Below are 20,603 nucleotides of genomic sequence, written 5' to 3' on the forward strand. Positions count from 1 at the left end.
CAATGGACTGAGGGGCTTGAAGAGAGTTACGTCAACAAGACTTAGATGGAAAGAAGCCTTGACGAGGACCTTGACCCTGCAAAGGCCAAATCAAAAAGGGCCTCCCTTTTGAAGGGACAAAAATAACCAGGCTCTTCCCACATCATCCCATCCTCTACTGGACACGTCAATGAAGAACAAAAAGTCCTAAAATAATTTTCAAGGCCAAGAAAGAATTGATTATGACTATTAAACATTATGAAATAAAGGTCTTATCACTACTCCAAAAGGACAGTCAATTTATGCTCTGTGAAGTGACAGCTTTAGAAATCTGTGTAACTATAGTTCCTGATGCTAAATAAGGGTCTGCAAAAAATTAGCAGCTTTCTTGTCTTTTTGAGCAAAGAATCACAACTTAATATGACACAGAAAGCATAACAGTCTCCCTGACAAGTATATATCTTTTCTCATATCTACACTGAAAATTTGAAGAATTCTAAAGCCAAATATATTTTAACAACATGTAATTTATAAACAACAGTAAGATTCAAGCTTAAGTAAAAGCTATAAACATTTTGATTAGGTAATAATAACTACAGATTAGCTCATAATAGTATAATAATAGGATTAAGTAGTTAATTTCATGGTTAAATGTAGAGAACATTAAGGGGAAAGGCCCAGGAAAGGAGTAACTGCTAAACCTCAATAAGATATGACTGCCAGGCAAATGATAAACAGAAATCTGTACTGAAATATATCTAGGTACCACTAATGTGCTGAATGCAAAAGAACCTAGTAAGTGAAATCCAGCCTACAAGCTATATTTTCCCTGACAATGTGTCCCTAAATCTAGTGATGGTGAACATGTTGTTGACCGAGAAATACACAACTACACTTCTCTAGAATAAACCTAGAATCAAAAGGCTCAACAGAATGAAGGCTTCAGAAATTAGCACAGATGTTTATTCTAGCATTTACCTTTATAAATATTGACACCAAAGAATCAAATACGTAGCTGTGAGGCAGAAGTTTATCCAAAATTGAATGCTTCATTAAAGTCGGAAATGGCCAAAAGCTGCAGGAAACATCCTGAAGGAAAATGTCTTACACAAATGACACCTTTGTGGAGGCCACAGAGTAAAACAGAACATGGTAAAAACCAGTTCTGTGTTTGCATACACAGAACACCTTCCACCTCAACAATTCTACAAATATTGTGCATAAAAAGTTGCCAGGAAACGTTGCCAAGGACTAAAAGCGACTTAACAAAAAATAAAATTACTAGTGGTGTGACTAAATGTAGGGGGAAAGTATCATAAACTATTTTAGAATAGCATCACACCTTATTCCTCTAGAGCAGCCACAGAACTGGCCATTATAATCTTAGTCAAAAATAGTTTATTGATATTATTGACTGAACTGTACTGCAGTAAAATGCCAGTCCCAGAAGGTACAAATGAACTAAAGTCACAAAGTTCCAGAGTTTACGGTTATTGGCATCTTAAGTTAATGGTTTTTCCTTGTATGATAAAAGTGAACAAATATCAGACTATAGTTTTGGATACAGCTTGACTCTAATAATACCTAGAATAGCTGGGGAATTTGGAATAAAAAACTGAACAACACTTCCAGGTATACTGGAAAGACTCAATGTAGGAGGAAAACAAAACCATACTAAGTATACAAAAAGTCAGGTAAATTGGATTTTCCTCTCTCCTCTCTCCCTTTACCTGTGACTAGAATTTTTTTAACCTTTTCTAGGGTGAGATAGAGCAAGTACTGAACAATATATGTTCAAACATTGTTAAATAAAAGTTAGCTCATGAAGATGTCAAATCACTTACTTATCTCTCTTCACCTACAGTAGTCCCCCCCTATACATGGGGGATACTTTCCAAGACCCCCAACAGATGCCGGAAACCACAGATAGTACTGAACCCTATATATACTATGTTTTTTCCTATACAAACATAGTTATGATAAACCTTAATTTATAGATTAGGCACAGTAAGAGGTCAATGATAATAAAATAGAAATATAAAAATATACTATAAGAAAATTTATGTAAATGTGGTCTCTCTGTCAAAATATCTTATTATACTATACTCACCTTTTTTTTTTCTTGTGATGATGTGAAACGGTAACATGCCAAGCCTATTCCTAAAACTGTGTAACCATCCTTACCCTCTTGCTGTCACTCATTTCAGGGGATCTCTAGCTGAGGTCTTTGTATAAGCTCAATACGCTCTGGCGCAACACACCACCATCAATCAGAACACGCTTTCTGTTCATATCTTCCACCCACAAATTTCAAGCCTTTTCCATCTTAACTAAGAACTCATCAACTACTGTGGCCATAACTTTTGCAGTATGAGGTGCGACAGCAATTTCAGATAGAAGACTCAGTCTTTCTGTAGATCTTAGCAACTTTAGCAATTTTTTGGTTTGCTTTTTAAGTGAGAACTTTCACCCTTTCTTTTAAAGAAAGCACTTTACAGCTTCTCTTTGGCATATCAGAACTGCCAGCATCACTACTCTTATACTTTAGGGGTTATTGTTAAATAAAATAAGGGTTACTTGAACACAAGCACTGAGATAGCTCAACAGCTGATCTGATAACCAAGATGGCTACCAAGTGACCAACAGGTGGGGAGCATGCACTGAGTGGATCGAAGGCATGACTGAGGTCCTGGGCAGGATGAAATGGGGCAGAGTGCGATTTCATCATGCTGCTCTGAATGACGTTCAATTTAAAACTTATGACTTGTTTATTTCTGGAAGTTTCCATTTAATATTTTCGGACCACAGTTGACCATTGAAAACTGAAACTGTGGAAAGTAAGACCGTGGATAAGGGGGGACTACTGTATATTTTAGCTATTTTACTTTCACTTGAGAATGAAATTGTAAAGAAAAACCTACCACCACTCACTTATATGTTTCATCTATACACAAATGATTAATCTAAGAGTTATCTTCCAGAGGGTAGGCTCATTCCTAAAATGAAGGCTTCTGTCTTTTTGTGTTTATTTCTCTAACATTTAGCACAATCACTCAAGAAACTTTTTTTTTTCTTATTCCCTCTCTGCCTTTTCTCACCTCCCAACCCCTGCAATCACCACACTGTTGTCTATGCCCATGAGTTTCAAGAAACATTTGTTAAACTTGTGGATATCATTTGTATATCCTTTCTTTAGTCTTTCTGAAACAAATATTCACAAACTAGAAATCACCTGGCATGTATTCTGGACCTCTTTACCAAAGGACACTTTTTGGAATAGCCTCAAATAGAACAGCTCCACATTTCTTTTTTTTTTTTTTATCCTCAACTGAGGATTTTTTTTTTTTTTTTTTTTGATATTTTGTTCAGATAGAGTGGGAAGGAGAGAGAGAGAGAGAGAGAGAAACATTGACGTGAAAGGGACACATCGAGTGGCTGCCACCCACACGACCCAACCAGGGCCGGGGACAAACTGCAACCGAGGTACGTGCCCTTAGCAGGAACCGAACATGGGTCTCTCCAGACCGCAGACCAACTCTCTAACCACTGAACCAAACTGGCCAGGGCTCCATATTTCTTTTTACTATTCTGTGAGGCCCATCTAAAATCATTGTAAATAAAGTGCAAAACAGTAACAAAAATAACTTAAATTCAGGTCCTACTGCAATCCTATTTCCCACATTTGTATAAAAAGCTATTATTTTTATGCTCAGATATTTCATAAACAGATAATTAAGATAGGTTCATAGAACACAGAACCCTTCATATAGTGCATATGCAAGAAACAACATGTTTATATAAAAATGAGACCATTTAACAAATACACTAAACTTCTTGTCTTGCCAGTCTGCAAGACCTTATTTCCACAAGGCTACTTATTGCTTAAAACAGCTCTGAACTCTTTTGAAAATGGTCTTTTAAATTTTTAGTCAAAGAGTAGTTACAGCCCTGGCCAATGTGGCTCAGTTGGCTGGAGCGTCATTCCATGCACGGAAAAGCGGAGGGTTCAATTCTGGTCAAGGCATATACCCAGGTTTCGGATTTGATCCCATATTGGAGCGTGTAGGGGAGGCAAATGATCAATGTTTCTCTCACATCAATGTTTCTTTCTTTCTCTCCTCTCTCCCTTCCTCTCTCTAAAATCAATTTTTTAGAAAAAACATATCCTCAAGTGAGGATTTTAAAAAAGAGGAGTTAGCCCTGGCCGGTTTGGCTCAGCAGTTAGAGCGTCGGCCTGCGGTCCGGAGAGACCCGGGTTCGGTTCCCGCTAAGGGCACGTACCTCGGTTGCAGTTTGTCCCCGGCCCTGGTTGGTCGTGCGGGTGGCAGCCACTCGATGTGTCCCTTCACGTCGATGTTTCTCTTTCTCTCTCCCTTCCTCTCTCTCCCTCCCACTCTATCTGTACAAAATATGGAAAAATATCCTCAGGTGAGGATAAAAAAAAAAAAAAAAAAAAAGGAGGAGTTAGCCCTGGCCGGTTTAGTTCAGCGGTTAGAGCGTCGGCCTGCGGTCCAGAGAGACCCGGGTTCGGTTCCCGCTAAGGGCATGTACCTCGGTTGCAGTTTGTGCCCGGTCCTGGTTGGTTGTGCGGGTGGCAGCCACTCGATGTGTCCCTTCACATCGATGTTTCTCTCTCTCTCTGTTCCTCTCTCTCCCTCCCACTCTACCTGAACAAAAAATGGAAAAAAATGTCCTCGGGTGAGGATAAAAAAAAAAAAAAAAAAAGAGGAGTTAGCCCTGGCTAGTTTGGCTCAGCGGTTAGAGCGTTGGTCTGCGGTCCGGAGAGACCCGGGTTCGGTTCCTGCTAAGGGCATGTACCTCGGTTGCAGTTTGTCCCCGGCCCTGGTTGGTCGTGTGGGTGGCAGCCACTCGATGTGTCCCTTTCATTAAGATGTTTCTCTCTCTCTCTCTCTTCCTCTCTCTTCCTCCCACTCTATCTGTACAAAAAATGGAAAAATGTCCTCGGGTGAGGATAAAAAAAAAAAAGAGGAGTTATATAGCATCTTTAGACTAAATTGCAAATTATATAAAAATATTTACATTCTGCCAAGTTCACACAATCAACCTGATGAAGTGTCTCTTGTGTACTGACAGAAGCACTGATAACAATGAACCCCACTTGCCAATGTGATGGGTCAGATGAAATAAGAGTGGGACTCCCAAGGTAAACTTTAAACTGGCTCTAGTTGTAGCAGCTGGTAGACCACCTTTTTAAAATTCTGAGATGTAGTCAAGTTGCTAATGCTAACAGCTGTAATTTTTAAAAATTAGTGCCTTATCACAATAAAGGGTCAATGTGTATCTTCATAGCTGACAGATGGCCTTGCACATGATCATCAGAGAGTTCACACTTCCTTTATCTTATGACTCCACCATTCCCCTAGGGCCTTCACTGGAGTTCTCTGCTAGAATCTCCACATACAGTTGGCAGATGAGGGAAGAGCAATAAGGAGGATCAAACTAGTGCTCTTTTACTGAACAAGGATGAAAGTGTTGTACATCACTTAGCTTTATCTAACTGCAAGGGTTGGAAATATAGACGAGATGTGCCATCAAGAGCGAGAGAAAACAAGGTTTGGTGCATGCATAGAAGACACTACTACAGAAGAGCTTAACTTCATTTGTCATTTGTCTGAATTAACCTTAGCGATAGTTTGAGCCAAATTTTAGAGTGAGTTTCACTGAATTATCATAAATTGTCACCAGAAACCGGATAACCTAACTTAATCCAATTTAAGGTAATTGAGCTTCCTTTACCCTGACAAGGAACATCTATTCAAAGCATGGATCTATAAAAGGATAATAGTATTTTCAATAAAAAAGTGAATTTAGTTTGCAAAAAAACAAAAGGTCCACAAAGGAGGATGCTGAGGTGAGTCTTTTAGGTCAAGCTACAGATTTTGTTTCAGAAATCTTTTTTTTTCTTTTTGTAAAGAAAGACTGCTTATAATAGCAGTGCAATAGCTAAATTAAAGATGGGGGACTAATAGTAGGGGAAACCACTTAAGAGGTAGTAGTTCTAACAGTCCAAGAAAAAGTTAATAATTAAGACATAAAGTGAAGGGAAAGAAGCAACCAGATTCAGAAGATGATTCTGAAGAAATGGGACAAGATATAGTGATCAGTAGGATGGGAGAAATGAGGGAGGAGGAAAAGTCAATGATTACGCTGGCAGGAAATAAGAACCCAACCCACTGAGGCTCTGTGTCTGAAAGTCTTCATCAAGGCTGTGCTCCATGGTGCCAATAAGCAAATAAAAGAAACCATTCAACTCCATTTCTGAACCAAGTCTCTGAGTTTAAACTTAAATCATTCGATACTCATCTTGATAACTGTACTTCTAATCATATCTTCTTACATATGAATAATTAAAACACATGACCCAAAATTTTAATTACATAGGGTAAAATTTATTAATAAATTATTGTTTTTTATTCATAACATAGAAAAATATAGTAGGCCATTTATTCAAAGTATGTTAACTTAGGGAGTATGATATAGTCTACTCTGTGAAACATAGACTGAATACACTTTGAATGGAAATTTTTTTATACAGATGGTAACAAAACCAGCAAGAAGGTAAAGAGCATAAGCAAAACATCCAAAGACAGTTATAATAATGTTTAAAAATATTCAGATATTTAAACTTGCAGAATGTAAGGATCATGTCTGTTTTAATTCGCATACACAGGTACCACCTATAAAAATACCCACTCCCATCAGTAGAAATGCAATAACACTTTTCAATGCTTGCTTCAACTCTGAATTTAAATGCCAACATAAACCCCTACTCAAAAAGCACAAACCTAACTTCAGCAGAGGAAATTATGCATTTGTTAAGAAAATTAAACAGCAGATAATTTGACTGTAAGTCTAAACTATGTAAGATGATTCAGAAAAGGAAATTTAAACTATTTAATTTGTTTATCCAAACCCACCCAACAAACTTATATTTTACCAAAAAACCCTGAAATAAACTGCTTGATCAAAGAATTCAACTAAAGACATGCATCCAGGAAGGAAATATAATTGTAATATTATAAATAATAAATTTCCCCATAGTTATAAGGAAGATGTTCAGAATTGTATTAGTTAGCTGTCTATTGTTTTATCTTAATGCGATAAGCAAAATCCTTAAGTCACTATCATTCCGCATATTAAAACTATTTAAAGTATTATGAAAAGATAACCATGAATCTCTATTCTGTATGGAGAAATTATCAGGAGCCAGTGATTGCTAAGGAAGGAATGTAAACTTTAGGGCCTTCTTCCTCTTATATACACACATACACACCCACATTCTGTTGTCCTTGGGAATACAAAGATTACTTGCCCAATTAATTTCTTGGTCCTTAAGTCTATACAGAAACTTTAAGTGAAATCTAGGTGGTAGGAATATACTATTATAAGTAAAATAAAATCATAGCACTAATCATATTCCTAGTCTAATTATGCTTACTTATTGTTTTGTCCCCCTGATGTCAAAAACATCAGAAGGTTTTGTGAAAGTTTTTCATGATGGAAGAAATACTTCCTTATGAAGCTGGTTAGAAACAGTTTGCTAGGAAATTATAACTGAAGTAATAACTTCTTTGTGTAAGGACAAAATATTCTGGAAAAAGCTTTGGAATATTTATCCAATTTAAAAGCATACCTTTCCATAGAAAAATGTAAGAAATAAAATCATTAGTACATAAGAGGTGTTTCCCTTTTAGGGGTTCTCTTTCAATACCAAATTTCTTAGAATCATTATACTCAGACTAGAAAGGGAATGGAAAAGATCTATTCATGTTCATTTATAACAACTTATATTAGTTAATTCTACTAAATGTCACTAAAACATTTTATGCAGTAATAAGAAATTACACTATTCAGTAATGTGTTTTTACAACCTCAGATAAACCTCAATCTTGTGTAACTGACTTCCTAAAAAGTTTGTGTAAATAACACTTTGGTAAATTGAATAATTTTACTTGCACATAAGTTAGACATTCTCTAAAGCAAATAATCACTCTAAAATCTGCTGTACAGTTTAAAATTTTTACATTATAATGAAGCACAAATTAATATGTACTTTACTTTCTCCTTTCTTGGAGCTTGGTATAATCATGGTCTTTATGACAGACTATAAAAATTTAGATTTTTAATTGAAAAATCCACCACCAAGCTTTGAGCATGATGGCTTAAGTTTCTCTAAATGTAGCAGTTTCAGAAGTCAATTCCATAGAGCCTCACCATATTCACTTAATAGAACTCTAAACTCACTCTGTAAAACTGTATCTTCAAAATGTGGGCTGTCCTGACATCACCCATCTTTTGTCCCATCTATTTCAAGCAAAAAAGCACCCAGGTCCTTTTTATATGTGAATGTCTCAATCAGTGTTTTTCCATGCTTACACATCACCAGTGAATGATAGGCCCTAAATGAGGGTAAAAGTCATCAGTTATCTAAACCATTAGGCATTTTAGAAAATGAGCCACACAAGTATGATCTATTCATTTCAATCTCTGTCAGATATTTAGAGGACTGCATGTCATAATAACCACTGTTCAGTGATTTGAACCCAGCTACATATATAGCTAAAACAGAAATCTCTATGTAAATTCTACATAAGGATTTAACAAGTATTTACTGCAGGGCCTTCTAAACACCAGACACCATGCTGGATGCTGGAACGCTAAAAATGATAAGGAGCTACTGGATGATGTACACACATCCACCAAAATTACCTTGAATACAGAGTTATAGAAACATTAAGATGAGTTGAGATGAAAAATCATCACTAAACTGTTCAAGTCTCTAGAACTGCTGTATTAACTACGGGAATAATACAGTCAGTCTAATCAAAGATTCAGCTACCCTCCTATATATTTACTCTCTTCTACATTATGAGGTACTAAATTTAAGAATGAAATAATATTTTAAATGAGCAAAACAAACATTAACAATAATTTATTTTATTACTTTTCTTATCATTCCTACTTCCTAAAATCCCTATATGTAATTTTAGATGGTTTATTATGTGGTTATATTCAGGGGCTATAAGCCTTTTTTCAGTGTTCCATATTTAAGCTAAAAAAAAAAAAAAAAAATCAACCCAGAAAATATGATTCACCTAACATCTGTTTTACCATGAGAGTTAATGTAACACTTATTCCATTAAACAGGAATATCTGTATAAAGACATTATTTTTTTTACCACATGGCTTAGTATAAAGTAGAAAAAGGCAGCTATCCTAAAGATGAACTAACACAACTAAATAATAATACTAAAGGCTATAATGCTAATAACTCTTTAAGGTGAAAACTACAAATAGATAAAAATTAAAAACAAGTCAATTCAGAGTATAATAAAGACAAGTCATCATTCAACCAAGATATCAAATAATAGTAGATATTTAAGTCAAAGCCAAGTTCTACTCATTTCAATAGCCACACAGGGCACCACTGTCCAGGTATTACTACACAACGTTTTTATTACATTGTACTACATTTCTACACAAGAAACCACATCCAACAATAAAATTTTGAATTCTAAAGGGTGTGTGTGTGTGTGTGTGCATACACAAAGAAGAAAGTGTCAGTGACATCATCCTAAGCCAAAATATAGCAGAATCTTATAATATATCCAGGCAGCAATATAGCTTAGACCTAGATACATTATAGAAGCCACAGAATGAAGCTCTCCTAAGCAACATCTAATGAAAGAAAAACACATATAAACAGAGTATTTGCTATTCAAAAAGAATAGCAAAAAGCACAATCTAACTTAGAAAGGTTAACAAAAGAAAATAATAATTCATACATGAAGTCCAAAGCTCAGAAGAAATAGTGGGTCCAATTCTTGGCAGACTTTAAACTGACCTTGTTAAGAAATACAAATTGTGAGCACACCCATTGCACCTGGAATATGTATTCTGTATGGTTCACACAGAGTTCCTCAGACATAGTAAGAATTCAATAAATATTTATTTTGTGAAAAAGGGAAAAATCCATCTTTTACTTACTAATATACTGCCAACAACTACTATAATGCCTGAAACAAACATTTCTTTAATGAATGCACAGTTATCACTGGAATTTAATATTAAAGCTACGCTAATCTTTGACCATGTATAAACCAAAAAGACAGAGTAAACAAATGCAGTGGTCCTGGCCAGGTGTTTTTTTAATAATGAGTCACTTTGGCATGTAAAGAATGCATAGAATTTTAATGTAAGTTTTGTAAAGATATCTGATCAAAATACTACAGAATACTGTAACTTTTTCAAAACCTTATTTCTGAGCATAGTCCAATCCCCCAATTTTACAATAACAATGAAACTGCATTTAACAATGTTTGCTAACTAAATCTAGGCACTTAAATAATCTGACTAAGCAGGGAAAGGATGGTTGATTCTTTTCAGGGTGACACATTAGATTACCTCAAAATACTTCAGAAAAAAGAAAATGACACTGTTGCAGAACTCTCAAAGATATTATGAATGTATTTTGTTTAAAGATTACCAGCTAATATATAAAAAATATATATTTTTTTACTATGATCTTTCTGAATTTTCATGAAAAGATTTCTTCATAGGTTGACATAAGAATAGTCAAATTTTGACCTAATGAGATCCTGAGCAACAAAAGCCCTACTAGTTTCAACTTATAAACAGATGTATTCAACTAGAAAACTATAATTACAGAAGAAATATCATGAGAAACTTCATCTATCACATAGACTCTATACAACACTTTTAATATCTTAATAAACATACCTGGGATAAAACCTGCAACCCTCCAGTCCGAGGGCCAATGCTGAGCCAAGCCAGCCAGGGCAAGAGAAAGGTAGTTTTAAAAAATTAAATCTACATTCCGTCTGAACAAGGTGGTAGGTCATAAAGACCAAGAGAAAGGCCTACTAATGGCATAAGGCTTTGAAGTGCTATGACATTCTTATATGCATACCTGAGGCTTGAATCACTGGGAATACTTGCAACTATTTTAAGTTCTGTGGACCCTGGAGTCTAGTCCCATTTAACTTTCTCTTTAACACCACCCCTCCAGCTATTTTAGGCCTTTCCATGACTTAACTGTATAAGCAATGGGATAACCCATTGTGTGTGCTTTCCTGTCTCATAATTAACTAGGTTCTAAAAGTAACTTGCAGCTCACCTGAAGTCAGAACTTACTTAGTGCCCTCTGGGCCCTCTGTGCATACTGCCTGACCTTGGGCAAATTACTTAACTTCTCAAAATGTCATTTCCTCATCTGCAAAGAGGGGTTAGGGATTATAAAAGTACTCTACATTGGGTTCCATTGAAAACAAAGGGCTGATATAAAATCTCAGTAAATGATAACTTTATTAAAAATCATCTAGTCTATAAAATGCTATTGTAATCAAAATGATTACTGGCACAAAAGCAGACACACAGACCAATGAAACAGGAGAGAGAGCCCAGAAAGAAATCCACTCATATACAGTCAACTAATTTTTGACAAAGGTGTCAAGAATACAAAATGAGAAAAGGATAGTCTCTTCAATAAATAGTGTTGGGAAAACTGAATATATAGATGCAAAAGATTGAAACTGGACCCTTATCTTATAACCATACACAAAATTAACTTGAAATGGATTAAATAATTAAATATATGACCTTAAAAAAATAAAACTCCTGAAACAAAATACAGGGAAAAAGCTCCCTGATAACGGTTTTGGCAGTGACATTTTGGATATGACACCAAAAGCACAAGCAACAAAATAAAAAAGAAATAACTGGACTACATCAAACTAAAAAGTGCTACACAGCAAAAGAAACAATCAACAAAATGAAAAGGCAAGCTATGGAATGGGAGGAAATATCTGCAAACCATACATCTGGTAAGGGATTAATATAAAAATATATATAAGAAACTCATAAACTCAATAGCAATAAAACCCAATTAAAAGTTGGCAAAAGATCCAAATAAACATTTTCTCAAAGAAGAAATAGAAATGGTCAATACATGAAAAGGTGATCAGAATCACTAATTATCAGGGAAATGCAAATTAAAATCATAAAGAGATACCACCTGTTAGAATGGCTATCATTAAAAAGACAACAAAAAGTTTTGCAAGGATGTGGAGAAAAGGTAACCCTGTACCCTGTTTTTGGGAATGTAAATTGGTGGGAATGGAAAACAGTATGGAGGAGGTTCCTCAAAAACTTAAATAAAACTACCATACGATCCAGCAATCCCACTTCTGGATATATTTCCGAAGGAAAATGAAATCAGTATCTTGAAGAGATATATACACCTCAACTTCACTGCAGCATTATCCACAACAGCAAAGATAGGAAATAACCTAAGTGTCCAATGATGGCAGAATGGAAAAAGAAAATGTGTTAAACACACACAATGGAGTATTATACAGCCTTAAAAAAGGGAAATCCTGGCCATGGCCGGGTAGCTCAGTTGGTTAGAGTGTCATCCACATATGCCAAGGTTGTGGGCTCAATCTCCGGTCAGGGCACATATAAGAATCAATCAAAGACTGCATAAGTGTAATGACAAATTGATGTTTCTCTTTCTCCTTTCCTCTCTCTCTAAAAATCAATAAAACAAAAATTTTTTTAAAAAAGGAAATCCTGCCATTGGTAACAACATAGACAAACTTGGAGCCACTGTGCTAAAGTAAGCCAGATACAGAAAAACAAACACTATATGATCTTATTATATGTAGACTCTAAAAAAGTTAAACTCATAATAGAAGCAAGTAGAATGGTAGTTGCCAGAGGCTGGCAGGAAAGAGGAATGGGGAAGTTTTGGTCAAAGAGTACAAACTTTCAGTTATAAGATGATTCAGTTCTGGGATCTAATGTACAGCATGGTGACTATAGGTAATAATACTGTATCGTACACCCGAAATTTGCTAAGAGTATTTCTTAAGGGCTCTCATCATACAGCATAAAAAATGGTACCGGTGGGAAGTGACTGACATGTTAATTAGCCTGGTTGTGGTAATCATTTCACAATTTATCCATATATCAAATAATCACATTGTACACCATAAATATACACAATTTTTATTTGTCAACTGTACCTCAAAAAAGCTCCAGAGAAACATCAAAATTTTTAATGAATTATTAATTGCAAAATAATACAAAATGATTGTATAATTTTAGAAAATATTTCATCAAATAGTTAACTTTTCAGTAATGTAAGAGTAAAAATTAGCTTTATGGACTATTCGGAAAAGTTCTCGCTGTGGTCATACTGGCTAAATAAGGGGCTATTACTGTCAGTAGTTGATAGGCATTTATTTGATCTTTGGAAACACTAGGCAGCAAGTTGTTGCAGTTTCTGCCTTCCTGTTATGAAATGCATTCAGATGTTTAGTAGATTTAATTCCAATAACTGGAAGACAATTTTGGACACTAACCTTGCCATGCAATAATGGGTTTCACTAGTTTCTTTAACGAATCCTTATTTTTGGTGAGTCATCATTAAGGCGCACCATGGTGGCACTTCATTAAGTTACAAACATACAGAGTGCAAATGCACAAATTCAGTGGTAACTGTTAGCTCTTGGGAGGGCTAATTTAACCTAGCACCAGTTGCTGGGACAATCACTTGAGACCAGAGTTTCTGCTTGGTGAATGATTCCTCAATCATTCATCAGTTTATTACCATGTATAACTAACTATCTTTTAATATTCATGGAGAAAAGTACTTCTGCTTGCCATAACACGATCCAAGGACAGCACAGATTGTAGATGTAAGGAAGGCCAAACACAATCAAGTTCATATTCTTGAGCCCTCAGGAACAAGGATCCCTCTTTTGTTCTCCCTCTCGCTCTCTCTCACACACACACTCACACTTTTATGTAAGAAACAAATGGAGAAATATGACCAATCCATCCATTTTCTATTTCAGTTCAACATTCTAGGTCTTATATTTTTAGACATTTTGAAAATGTCAAAGCATATTCCAGCACAGTGTTAATAGTGCTGTGGAAACAATAGAAAAGCTGTTCTTTAGTAACTGTTTAGCTCAGAAATCACTATTCACCAACATCAGAGTATTTTTTTTAATTAGGAGCAACAGGACAGTCTTGTGGAATGAACAGTGAATCTGAAATCAAAGATTTGCTTTTCAAATCCACTTTCCTAATGAATGGAAGTATCTATTGCCTTGTATATCGCAAGCACTCAAATGTTTACTTTCCACCTACAACTAGAGATACAACATAATATAGGGGAAGTTACTGAGGTATTCATGAACTTGCACACCAATATTTGTCTCAGTAGACTCGCTTGAAATAAACAACACTCCTTAAAGGTATCTGCCATGGTTATTCCTACTAAAATGAAATACTAAAGTATTTTTCCATTATTTGTTTACAATATAAGTAAAATCCTTATTTACTTCATAATTACTACTAACCCATTATAGTTTTTCAAAATAAACACAAATCTTATTCTTCTAGAATCAGCTGGATGGGTAGAGTCAGTTCCGGGGGTCCAGATGAGGGGTAGAGAGAGGTGGCTTCTGGCTCATCCATCAGTTCCTTAGGCTTTCTGTATCAATAGATGAGTAGTGTTCTCTCTTTCCTCCACTTTTGGCAAACCCAATTTCAGACCATCTTCAGATAGATAAGCTCAACCTCTTGTTAAAATAAACAGTATACCAGCCAGCCCCAAAATTATTATATTGAAGACAAAAGACAACAGGGCCAGGCACAGACCTAGGACAGGTGCTGTGGAAAAGCCTATCTTGGTGGTGTCTGGGAATTTTAAGCTCTGGAGAAAAGACTGAACTAAAATTAGGAATAACAAAGTCTTTACTATATGCTCTTTAGCAGATGTGAAAGTTTTAGTTACATGTGTAAGTTTTGATGAAACAGGTTTTAAAAATGTTTTAAATTTAAGATTTAAGTAAAACCCTCTCCTATTAGCCATCGATGAACATTGCTATTTATTTCCATTGTTATTTATTGCCATGGAGACCAATCACTCCTTCGTTTTCTAATCCACATTTAGTCCATATTACCACAAAATAATAATCATAAGGACACCATTACTGGTAACTTCAATATTTCCCCAATACGTAAATCCTAATTTGCATTAAATCCCCGAAGAAATGTACACTGTAGTAAATGAAATGTCCTTCCATAGAAAGTACTTTAAATGATGAAATAATTTTTAGTTCAATATTTACACACAAAACTTTTATAGAGAACTAAATTGACCTCGGTTCTTTGAAAGACCTTAGGTACATGATATTCAATATGTTTAGGGTGATAGTTATTTGAAAGGAATATAATCTTTGAACAAAAGACAGTAGTTTAAGAATAAATAACTTCTATAAATTCACTATTTTGCTATTCACCCACTGATCTAGAAATTTTATGCACTATAATTGATGAGGAATATTAGATACATAAATAATGAATGTTGATACTTAGTGTAGTTCTCAAAGGCTGAAAACCTTTCCCAAAAAAGATATTTGAAACCTGTCACTTCAGGGGGAAAAAAAAAAGGCACACTTTAACCATTTTCACTCTAAGTATAGGGAAGCTTTGAAATAAGTTCCTCCAAGCAATCTAAGAACATTAATTTTAAAAGGGGAGGTGGGGACAGGAGGAGAACCTTAATTTCTAAGAACATTCACCTGAGAAGTAACTTTACAGGAAGAGAATGTCTGAGTATCTTTTAAAAGTTAGAGAAAAAAGTAATTTAAAATATTGGCATTCCACAAACTAAGCACAGCATAAAATGACTCGTAAAAGGAAATTTAATGAAGATATAAAAAACTGAAAGCAAATTAATTGATTAAAACACACAGACACACACACATTGCATGCAGTCATTCAACATTATATGCTGGTTGGCTTAGTATTTTCTTTTAAAATATAATCATAACTTCTTAATGTATAAGACAATAAGGCCCTCAAGACACTCATGAAAAATTCTAATCAAATTTCACTCTAGAGTTAGTTATCTGTTAGAGTACTAGGCCTAAAAATCTGTTATGTTAAATCAGAAATCAACGCATGCTATTTTCCATAGCAGAAACTATATAAATTACAAGCTCTTCCATATTTTTGTTAACTAGATTAATTGCACTCTAATAAAGCAGTACTCTCCATCCAGAGTACTCCAATACAAATGTTTTTATATCTTTCAGAATTTATAATTCACTCTAATGTTCAATCTTTACGAAAACCACCAGGGGATTTGCAATTGCTGCCTACTATCTTGCACAGTAAAAATTGTATTTGTTCTGTTTTTAAATCCATAGGTTTTGCTGTATTAGGTTTCAGAAAGAAGCAACTTTATTATATTTTCTTTTGGTTGTCACTGATTTTAGCTTAATGATCATTAATTTTAACACTACATCCTGTTATATTCTCATTTGTTGTTCTATTTATCTCAAAGGTAGACTTTATGTATTACCATTACAAAAAAATAACTATTTGCATAATACTTTATGATTCTACATCTATTACAAACACATCACAGGGAGCCTGAGGATGCATTCAGTAGCTTGTCATTCACTCCTTCAAGACCCTTCAGAACCAAACAAGGGGAGGGTGACATTTTGCTAATGGTAGAAGTAAAGAGATGAATATAAATAACAAATCTTGAAGGTTTGAAAATACAAAAGAAATTTTGAAAATACAAAAATATTATTTACATGCATAAACAAGATAGTTTCAATTCGTAAAACCCCATTTCTCTGTAGAAGCAAGATGTATTTGGAGATTTATGTATCTGTTATAATACCCATTTAAATTGCCTAAAACAGCTATAAAAATAAAGGAAATTACTATCTTCTTGCTGGGTTTTATAAACTAATATATTAAAATTGAATGCACCTATTTAAAGAATTCAACTTTTTCTCAGTCTTATGAAATAATCTAAATACCATTTTTTTATTACTCTAGCCTTAACCCTATAAATATGCATATTATGAATGTTTAAGAGGGAGATAATAATGAGCTAACATGTTTAGAAATGATGTTGTTTCATAATTTGTTCCTGGCAAAACAATTTCAAAAAAATATTTAAAGATATTTTCTTCCATAACCATTAGCCCAGATAAAAAAACACTGAATGCTCAGTTATGTCACCTCTAGTCCAAATGCTCATAGCACTTAAAGCTTTTTGTAAACAACATGCCGCTATAGTAAATACATATTGGGACATCGTCTACTTAATTTAACGTTTTTAAATGTAGTTTCATACCCAGCATAACACCATCTAAACACACATACACAAACACAAACACATATCAGAACAGTGTGCAGTAAAGGAAGGAGGTGGAGAGCAAGAAATGGAGCACGTTGTTGTTTTTCATTCATGCAGTATAGTGATGTCAGTGTCTGCAGCAGCAGAGGCAGCGGCAGGAGCCTTGACCTGTGGAGACTAAAATCCACTCAAGTCAGAACCTTGCAGAATTCCAAAGAAACTGAGTAGATAACCATTTGAAAAACTGTTCAACTGTTCATAGTAAGGATTTCAAATAGATAAGTAAACAGAATAGAATAGTTGTACAGTTTTAATTTGGGTAGCTCTCTACCCAGGCGAGATGTGGAGAAGTAACATAAAGGTAACATAATTGGGGACCAGGGGCAGAAGAGTCTGCATTCAAAATCACTTCAATGTAAGAAACTGACAAAACCACCTGGTGTTAAAAACATCAGAAAAGCCTCTTCCATTCCCAGTTCAAGCTCTCTGATGATGAAAATCTGTCTACTTACTGCACAACCAGATTCAGAAGTGTTTTCCATCATGATTGCATTAAAACTGCATTAAACTCGGATGTGCCATACAACAACAAAGAGGATAGTTTAAGCCTTATCACAAATTTCATTAAAACTGCTTGATGATGGACCATGTAATTCCTAAGCAATTAAGGCTTTTGAAGGATGCAGAAAAACAAGTTGTACTATGATCTGTTGTAAGATGTTAGTGTTTATCAACAAAAGAGGAGGAGGTACTAGATGGCCATTATATTGTTGTAGCAATTGCCGAAACTACTCTTACTCTGCCCACAAAGCGCTCTGTACACAATCTGTCTGGAATGCTTATTTTATGGCTCTTATGTTGGTAACTAAAAGAAAATCCCAAAACTCAATCTATGCACTGTTGAAGCTAAATCACTCAAAAATTTATGTAACTGCTGTCTTTTCATTCTGTTACCTCTAATTTCATATAGCTCTAAAAAATATGCAAGAGAGCTGCATATGGCATTAATCTGTTAGAAAATGGTGGCCTTTTCTATAAAATACAGCCAAAGATGTGTGTTCAGTGGTGGTCATTATTAGGGCGATCACGTTGTTTTCATTCATTCATTCAGGATTTGCTGGAGGATGTCAGTTTCTGCAGCAGCTGGCTTGACCTGGGGGAGGAGTGGGGGAGCAAATTCCTCCTGGTGCATACAGATTACAGGATGTAATTCTTGGTGCTCCTGTACACATACCACTGCACTACGTCCTACCTTGCCTCACCATCAAGTGGTCTCAAAACAAGTGCCTTGACAACATGTTAATTACAGGTCAGAAATATTAAAACAAAAACACCAAAACTGTAATCTATCATAACACAACCACTTTCCCCAAGTCTAAGACCTTCATCAAGAAAACTCCATTAAAAAAATTCCACATACCACATAAACATTGTACAGAGAGAGAGAGCTCCACAGTGTTTCCCTTCCAAGCAGAGATTTTCCACTTAGTATGATCTGTTCTCTCCACAATGCAGCAGCAGCAGCAGCAGCGGCGGCGGCGGCAGCGGCGGCAGCGGCGGCAGCGGCGGCGGCAGCAGCAGCATCTGTAGCTCTAGCCTGGTATCTAATATTAGTTGCTACTCCACTCTCCCTTATGAGCTTTAAGTCCCTGTTTTGGCTAACCTTCCTTTTCTCCCCGAGGACTCAACTAGATCATGCACTGTGTCCCTAGACATAAAACAAAACCAAACCAAAACAGAAAAAACCTTAAGGGAAGCCGACAGCATCCACCAACTCACCATTACCTTTGACACCCAACAAAAAAGAAACTTGAGATCCTTTAACAGCTCAACTGAACTGTTACGCGTACTTAAAAATGGAAGGGAAAACTGAGCACACTTCACAAACAGGTCTTCAAATGTTACCGTGAAAATGTTGACTTGGGCATGAACTGTTCCCAGTGCAGTGCTGTTCTGATGTATAGGACTAGACAGAGACGAAAGGTGGGGGGAGCAAAACAAAACACTCTACGTTCCGGTTGCACATCCCAAACTGTCCCCTCTACACATCCTTACCACAAATATCTTCCATCACAACTAATGCCACCACCTCTCCAAAGAAAAGAAGAATTATCCCGGTAGTCACAGACATTAGGAACTTTGTAGGAAAGCACAAAGAGGCTGCTGGAGAGTTTGTGTGCGTGTTTTTTAAGTGTTTCGCCCAACTCCTCCTTGCCACCGCTACAAACAGCCAACACATGAGTGAGCTCATCAGCTCCTTAAATTGAAAACCCTTTCCACGCAGGTGAGTGATGGAAGAGAAAATCTGAGGGGCGGCAGGAGGGTCAAATGAAAGTTGCTTCGCAGTTCGCTCCTCCAAGCCCCGCAGCGGCCGCAGAGGGTGAGATTCCCAAAGCCACTTTCACACCTTCGATAATGCACTAGCATAGAGAAGCCCGGAGAGGCTGAAGTTTCCGCGGAGGGCACCGTCGGGGAGACGCAGCCCGGGAGGACGGGAGGGTTGGGCTCGCTACCTCTGCACACGGGCGAGCCGGGACTCCTTCTCTCAGGTGAGTTGCTCCTCCGGTGGCTCTCGGGGGACCGTCTCGGGCGGCCCTTGGCCCGCGGCGCCTGCTCGGTCGGGGCCCCGGCCGGCGGCGGCGTCGGGCTGGGCGGGCTGGGGCCGCGGGCCGCGCCGGGCCCCGAGAGGCTGCCCAGCGAGGCGGCGGCGGCGGCGGGCGGGCGCGTGGGACTGTGCTGGCTGCCCCGCAGGAGCTGATAGGGAACCGTGGCGCGGATGGGCTGCAGCAGCCGGCCGGCTCCCGCAGCCGGGGCGCAGCCCAAGCCGCCGCCCGCACCGTTCCCACTCCCCGCGGCGGGGGCGGCGGGCGGGGAGCCCGCGGCGCTGCGCCGCATCCTCTGCGGCGGGGGATGAGGGGTCTGGGAGGAACTGGAGGAGGAGGAGGCAGTGGACATGGTGGCTCCACGGGCCCTGGACGACGCCAGCCGACACGGAGGCGCGGAGCGGGAGGCGCGCGAGCGTGTGGGAGCCGGCGCGATAGTGCGTGCGAGTGTGTAAGGGGGAGGGGCGGGGGTATCGGGAGGGGGAGGAGTCTCTCGGCTCCCCCTTCCCAACGCGCACCCCCTCCGCCTTGGCGAGGGGGAGGGGAAGGCTGCGAAAACAAACGTCCAACGGCCCCAACCGCCCGGTCGGGCTCGGTGTGGCGGTCACGGCCGGAGCCGCGAGGAGCCCGAAGCCGCCGCCGACCCGGGCATCGCGCTGACAGGGGAGAGAGGCAACCGTCCGGGGGCCGCTCGCAGCCAGGCGGGGCTGCACGCTCGGGAGAGCCCCGCAGCTGCAGGGAGGGCCGGGACTTCTGCTTCTGGGGACCGGGTAGGGAGTAAGGGCCCTGAGGTATCTGGTGCT

The 20,603-nt window shown here is 37.6% G+C and overlaps 1 protein-coding gene across 3 annotated transcripts in view; it reads right to left on the reverse strand.

The window, feature by feature from the left end:
* GLCCI1 (glucocorticoid induced 1) overlaps positions 1 to 20,167 on the reverse strand; it is a 98,124-nt gene extending 77,957 nt beyond the window's left edge. For all 3 annotated transcript variants that reach the window (XM_036247132.1, XM_036247131.1, XM_036247133.1), the window contains exon 1: positions 19,711 to 20,167. In XM_036247132.1, the coding sequence (XP_036103025.1) occupies positions 19,711 to 20,152 (442 nt within the window). In that variant the 5' untranslated portion in view covers positions 20,153 to 20,167. The remainder of the gene's footprint in view (positions 1 to 19,710) is intronic.
* Between the last annotated feature and the right edge of the window lie 436 nt (positions 20,168 to 20,603).

Source organism: Molossus molossus, unplaced genomic scaffold (genome assembly GCF_014108415.1).
Source record: "Molossus molossus isolate mMolMol1 unplaced genomic scaffold, mMolMol1.p scaffold_m16_p_7, whole genome shotgun sequence".
NCBI lineage: Eukaryota > Metazoa > Chordata > Mammalia > Chiroptera > Molossidae > Molossus > Molossus molossus.